The sequence below is a fragment of the Mandrillus leucophaeus genome, unplaced genomic scaffold, assembly GCF_000951045.1.
Source record: "Mandrillus leucophaeus isolate KB7577 unplaced genomic scaffold, Mleu.le_1.0 Scaffold693, whole genome shotgun sequence".
Lineage (NCBI taxonomy): Eukaryota > Metazoa > Chordata > Mammalia > Primates > Cercopithecidae > Mandrillus > Mandrillus leucophaeus.
This window is the reverse complement of record NW_012107508.1, coordinates 535344-542321: the sequence shown is the minus strand read 5'-3', so window position 1 is coordinate 542321 and position 6978 is coordinate 535344. Positions and strand designations below refer to the sequence as shown.

The 6978-nt window shown below is 44.9% G+C and overlaps 1 protein-coding gene across 1 annotated transcript in view; it reads right to left on the bottom strand.

Annotated features, from left to right (window-relative positions):
• LOC105555638 overlaps nt 1–6978 on the bottom strand; it is a 100740-nt gene that overhangs the window by 54801 nt on the left and 38961 nt on the right. Inside the window, exons 8-9 of the mRNA XM_012002665.1 lie at nt 4504–4644; nt 3987–4132 (exon numbers count right to left, since the gene is read on the bottom strand). Of these exons, the coding sequence (XP_011858055.1) occupies nt 3987–4132; nt 4504–4644 (287 nt within the window). The remainder of the gene's footprint in view (nt 1–3986; nt 4133–4503; nt 4645–6978) is intronic.

The window sequence follows — 6978 nt, the reverse complement described above, 5'->3', positions numbered from 1 at the left end:
GTTTCATCATGTTGGCCAGGCTGGTCTCAAACTCCTGACCTCAAGTGATCTGCCTGCCTCAGCCTCCCAAAGAGCTGGGATTACAGGTGTGAGCCACTGCACCCAGCTGGGTCCTGTGGTTTTTGTGTTTCTTTCCTTAAAGTCTCAGGGTGAACAGGCAACCAATTAGGGCCCCAAGAACCATCCTGCCAGCCTCCTGTTGCTTATTCTTTACATTTCAAAGCTGCCATCTATAAAAGTGACTCCAAAGCCCTGGCATTAGTAAGAATGTAGCAGGGAGGAACACTTTTTTGGCATGTTTAAAGCAACATATTAGAATATATCACTCTGGAGTCATTCTGGACTCTTCCTTTCTCTTGTACCCTACATCCAATTCGTTAGGAAGTGGGATAATGCAGAGTCTGATTGCTTCTCGCTGCCTTCCTTGCTATTGCCCTTCTCTCACCTGGGTAGACAGCTCTCTCCTAGAGGACAGGCCACCCAACAGGCCTCCCTGCCCACCCGCACCATTTCCTGCCCACAAGAAGAAAAGGGAATAATGTAAAAATTGACATTTTACTTACATTTCAATTCTACTTACTCTGCAAAATCTTGTATTAAAAAGTATTTTAGGCTAGGCATGGTGGCTCAAGCCTGTGATCCTAGCACTTTGGGGGGCCAAGACAGGTGGATTATTTGAGGTTAGGAGTTCGAGAATAGCCTGGTCAACATGGTGAAAGCCCATCTCTACTTAAAAAAATATAAAAATTAGCCGGGCATGGTGGCTCAAGCTGAGGCAGGAGAATAGCTGAACCCAGGAGGTGGAGATTGCAGTGAGCCGAGATCACCCGACTGCACTCCAGCTTGGGTGACAAAGTGAGACTCAAAAACAAAAAAAAAACAAATAAAATTTTATTTATACACTGCAGCAAGTAATTAAGATTAAGAAAACAAACTTGTCATTGGGTCCTAAGGCATTTGGGCCCCTTTGGTTGTCATCAACTGAAAGCCACTGTGGCTGACTCTGGCCAGAAGGAAGAGTTACCGAGAGGCCTGGGAGTAACTCACAGAACAGGAGATCAAACATTTGGTCCTCAAAGAGCAGTGGTCTCAAACATTTTGTTCTCATAACAACATAGAGGAACATTAAAAAGTTTATGTACTATCTTGCACATTTTTAGGTTGGTATCTAAGTTTTTCATCATCACTTCTTTTTTTTTTTTTTTTTTTTTGAGATGGAGTTTTGCTCTTGTTGCCCAGGCTGGAGTGCAAGCATGATCTTGGCTCCCTACAACCTCTGCTTCCCAGGTTCAAGTGATTCTCCTGCCTCGGCCTCCCAAGTAGCTGGGATTACAGGCATGAGCCACCACGCCCAGCTAATTTTATATTTTTAGTAGAGATGGGGTTTCTCCATGTTGGTCAGGCTGGTCTTGAACTCCCGACCTCAGGTGATCTGCCCACCTCAGCCTCCCAAAGTGCTGGGATTACAGGCATAAACCACCGGGCCCAGCCCATCATCACTTTTAAACTTTCAAAAGACATTTTTAGAATATGACATATAGTGACTTTAAAAATAAAATCTGTTATATCATTCCCTTAAGCGTATCAAGTGGAATATAAACCAAACCATTTGATACTCACCATCACTCACCAGAATATCGCAACAACAGAAAACATGAGCAAACTTGTCTTTAGCAATTGACATTTTTACATTATTCCCTTTTCTTCTTGTGTTTTGCTTATATTTCCATTCTATTTATTCTGTAAAATCTTGCATTAAAAAGTATTTTATAAGCCAGGCGCAGTGGCTTACGCCTGTAATCTCAGCACTTTGGGAGTCCAAGGCAGGCAGATAACGAGGTCAGGAGATCAAGACCATCCTGGCTAACACAGTGAAACTGTCTCTACTAAAAATACAAAAACTTAGCCAGGTGTGGTGGCGGGTGCCTGTAGTCCCAGCTACTCGGGAGGCTGAGGCAGGAGAATGGCATGAACCTGGGAGGTGGAGCTTGCAGTGAGCCGAGATTGCGCCACTGCACTCCCTGTGCAACAAAGCGAGACTCCGTCTCAAAAAAAAAAAAAAAAAAGTATGTTATAGCTAATCCTGTTATACTCTTCTGTAATAAAAATGTTACATGTACAAATACTCAAATTTAAAAATTTATTGGGATCAGGCTGGGCACAGTGGCTCACACCTGTAATCCCAACTTTGGGAGGCTGAGATGGGTGGATCGCGGCCGTCCAGTAGTTTGAGACCAGACCAACCAGCGTAGAGAAACCCCGTCTCTACTAAAAATACAAAAATTAGCCGGATATGGTGGTGGCCTGCACAGATAATCTCAGCTACTCCAGAGGCCGGGGCAGGAGAATTGCTTGAACCTGGGAGGTGGAGGTTGTGGTAAGCCAAGATCGCACCACTGCACACCAGCCTGGGTGACAGAGTGAGACTCTGTCTCAAAAAAAAAAAAAGTTTCTTCTCCAGTTATTCATCAATTTTTAGAAGTACATAATTGATTCTAATTACATAGAAAAATTAATTTTTTGAATGTATTGCTCAGTGAGATGGATGGTGCACTTTTATTTGTTTTTATAATTAATTCATGTATTCATTGAATATTACTGCTAGCATGAGGCAGAGTTCAGCATCAATTCTATTTCCATTTTTCATTGTATAGTTGAAGTACTGAGAAACCTTGTTCACACGTGATGGGAATGGAATAGGATTGCCAGATTTAGCCTCTCTTTCCCATCTACTCCTCACCCCACTAATATGTGGCTGTTGGCTGAAGTTAAATGTCAGCTATGGAAAGTCATTTACAGAGGAGTAAGCAGTTGTTGTTCTTGTCTGTCCTGCATTTGTCCTCCCATCTGTCTACTCTTTGAGGGACTGCCAATTCCTCCCGGCAAATCCAGTGGTGCTGGCAAGGCTGCCGGTCACAAGGCTCTACCCTCCCAGGATGGGCGTGGGGTGCATCCTGGCCAATCACAGTTTGCCCTGACCTGAGATTGGGCCAAGAGGTAGGTATGTGACCCAAGGAGGGCCAATCAGAATCTCCGTATGGGATTTGACACATAGTCATTGGAAGAAAGACGCTTTCACTTTCTGTTTGATTATAGTCATGATGATGTAGCCCCGGGACTGTTGGCAGGCAGGGCGGCTGTCTTTTCCTGCTTGGAGAAAGCCTGGCTGCAACCGGAGGGAGAAAGGTCAACCCTTGGAAGGGAAGTAGAGTCAAGAGCAGCAAAATCTGGGTCTCCTGATGAAGTGGTTTGAGCCCCTGAATTCGGTCATCTCTGAAGACAGCTGTACCCATAGATGTCCCAGTTATGTGAGCCTATAAACCCATACTGGTTTTTAATCTTGTTTGGGTTGCTTTCACTTTTAACCTAAATAATCTGATTAACAAACTATGGTAGTTTTCTATTGCTACTGTTGCAAATGACCACACACTTTGTGCCTTAAAACAAGGCACAAAGAATGCCTTTCAAATTTCTGATCTTATAGTTCTGGAGGTCTGAACTCTGAAATAGGTCTTAAAGGTGAAAGTCAAGGTGTCAGCAGAGCTGTATTCCTTTAAAAGCCGTGGGGAAAATTAGTTTACTTGCCTTTTCCACCTTGTAGAGGCCGCCTACGTTCCCTGGCTCCTGGCTCCTTCCTCACATCACTCTAACCTCTGCTCCCACGGTCACATCTTCTCTGACTCTCCTGCCTCCCTCCTATAAAGATCCTGGTGATTACACTGGACCCACGGGGATGATCCAAGATGACCTCCCTATCTCATCTTTAACTTACACAGGCAGAGTTGTTTTTGCCATGTGAGGCGACATAGTCACAGGTTCTGAAGATTAGGGCAAAGACATCTTTGGGAGCCATTAATTTGTCTCCCGCACATATTCAAGAAGAATCATACTTGACCACTGAGAAGGTCACTTTTAATCACAGAGCGAAGCGTTCTCCTTTTAGGTGGCCCCAACAGGATTTCAGTGCCAGGTTCCCCAGCACTTACCTTGGAGCCGCTGAGGGGGATTTCCAGCGTCTGGTGAGCCTGGGGTCAGCCGGTCTTTCCCCTGTGTCTCCGCAGAGTCTGCTATGGGCCTGAGAAGAGCTAGCGCTCCAGAACATTCCAAGTAATTGCCTTCAAGGTACAGCTTGCTAGGGAAGGGAGCAGAATACATTGTCTATTTTATGTTAGTTCTACTTCCTCAAATTTGGATTTAAAGTTTTCATCTGATGAAATAAAATACCTAGTCATAAAATAATAAAGAAATAATCATAATTAATTAATTAATAATAGGCCATGTCATAAAAAATAGACCTAGTGACTATGTCAGCTGGCCAAGCACATATATTCAGTATGACACCACTAATTTTCAAACTTAACTAAAGGACCTTCTCTTTTGGTTAAGAAAAGGCAAGCAAAAATAACAAGAATGGAGAAAATATGATTAGAATTATAACAGATAGTATAAATCAAGACAGAATAAAGCCTAGATAAGAAGGGGGCAGCGGGGGACATGTCTCACCAAATGGCACTCTGGCTGATGACCAAACCCAGTCTTAGCCTGCTCTGAGGTCCCAGACCACAATAACGCAGACTGAGGCCTTGAAGCCTTTGGTTGTTCTCCAGGCCTGAGAAAATACTCTCAAGTTCTTCCTTTCCAAATCTACAAAGAAATGACAGAGCCAGTGATGATGAACATTTTTTCATGTGTCTGTTGGCTGTATGAATGTCTTCTAAAAAAAAAAAAAAAAAGAAATGACAGAGCCAACTTAAATAACAGAGAGGCCGTCTAAAAGAAGCCTGTTTATTCAGAACCGGAATTGCAATGGGAATGGGAATACACAGGCCACGGTAAACTATGCGCATATTCAGGGAGGCAGAGGAAGACAAAGGTCTTTCAATGAAAAGTGAAGAGGATTACATCATTGTTTTCAGATAATTATCCTTGACTACAAGGATCAATAACAAGGGTGGCACCAGACTGGGGTTGGACAGTGGCTGGGTAGATGTCCTCATAGAAGTATTTTTTTGTGTAAGGTTATGATGGCCTTGTGCAAGGCTATGGTTGTTGCAGGGTCTTTTGTGATAGTTCTTGTTATCAGGCATTTATACATGAGAGCCCTTCTTTCATGGCCTTCCCTGGCTCTATTTGTCAGGTTTTCTTGTTGTTCAACACAAGTGACTCCATTTTAATCTGACAATTTTCACAATAGAAACAAATTAGTGACTGTTTTTTTTCTTTTTCTTTTTTTTTTTTTTTTTGAGATAGAGTCTTGCTCAGAAATTCACCAAGGATTACAGGCACACACCACCACGCCTGGCTAATTTTTGTATTTTTAGTAGAGACAGGGTTTCACTATGTTGGTCAGGCTGGTCTCGAACTCCTGACCTCAGCTGATCTGCCCACCTCGGCCTCCCAATGTGCTGGGATTACAGTCATGAGCCACCATGCCCGGCCAAATTAGTGACTTTTAAAACCTGTGCCACTCACTGGATTATTAATTGTAAAGCCCTTTCCAGGGTAATTAGCGACATTTCTGCTGATCCCTAATTTGAGCGCCTTCTGGGTAAAGGGAGCAGAAGGTGGTTGGGACTACCCAATCCAGGCAGCGGATGAAGAACAAGCTCTAAACCCCAGAGAGAAGAGCTACAGGGAAGGGCAGAGACAGGTGGAGTCCTAAAAACTCCAGCAGGGCTGTTCCCTCCTCTTCCGTTGCAGGCTTTACTTTGCAAAGTGAAATCTTGTGCCTTGTCCACAGCCTCTGGGGGTAGGTAGTGGTAAAAGCCATGGGTCAAGAAACTGAGGCTTGGTGAGGGAAAGCAACATCTTTAAGGAATTTGGAATGTCAAAGCTTGAACCTTAAAATGAGGTGGGTAAGAGGAACAGAAATAACTTTTAACATGTATCAATTCATGAACAAGTAATCACTGAGGGCCTTGCCTGAGCCACCTACCAAGGTGGGTGTGGGGATGCAGCTTGTGTGAGAAAGGACTGTCTGATGGACCTCATAGCCTCTCAGTGGAGACTGCGAGGAGAGAACTGCAACCCCCAGAGGCCAGTATCCTGCAATGTTACCAGTGTGAAGGTCTCGGGTGGTGATTCCCAGCTAGGCAACCCTGACAACATAGGTGTTCTGGCGTCAGCGGAGGTGTGTCATCTGACTATTACTACAAGCTGTCTCCTGAACAAGAGCATTCCGTCTTTCTTCTTTCTCTCTTCCCACCAGTGCAGGTCTCTGGGTGCCCCTCCCAGGAGCTGGGGCCTGGAGGGGTCTCTTAGCAGTGGGTCTGGTGCTGCCCAATAGAGTGCGGGAAGCTGGGGGACTCGTAAGCAGATCCTGCAGTCACTGCATGGTGTCCTGTGTGCTTTGGGCTTCTACTGCCCCCCGTTACAAGACCCTGCCTGATGTTCCTCCCAGCATTTCAGAAACCCTGAGAACCTCCACAGAGAACCCTCTCTCCCCAGCTTTTACCACCAGGGCCCTGACCGGATCCCAGTTCTGCATCTCTGGGCTACCACTTCTCAGGCTCGAATCTCCTCTCTCCTCACAGCCCACTGGCCTTTTGAGTTTAAGGCCCCACTCAATTGCATGGGAAGAGTCACAGAATCACAGACTCCTGGAGTGGGGGAGATCATTTCATTACAGACCAGAAAGGTTCTGTGACTTACTCCAGATCATACACACAGTTTGAAGTTGTTCGTGGACGGCAACTTACAGACCCCAGGGAATCTAGTGTCATGGATCAGAGGTGGTCTCTGATTCAGACAACCTGGATCCATATCAAGGTTCCATCCCCGGGGGGCTGAATAGCCTTGAACAAGTCTGTGGACCTCCTCCACAGTCTAGGGATAGTAATGGTGCATAGCTCATGGGGTTGTTGGGAGGATAAATGAGCTCATTCCTGCATCGTGTTTGGCACACAATAAACACTTATTAACCATTAGCTGGGAGTATTATTATTATTCTCATCTTGTGGACACTCCCCTAACATGCTT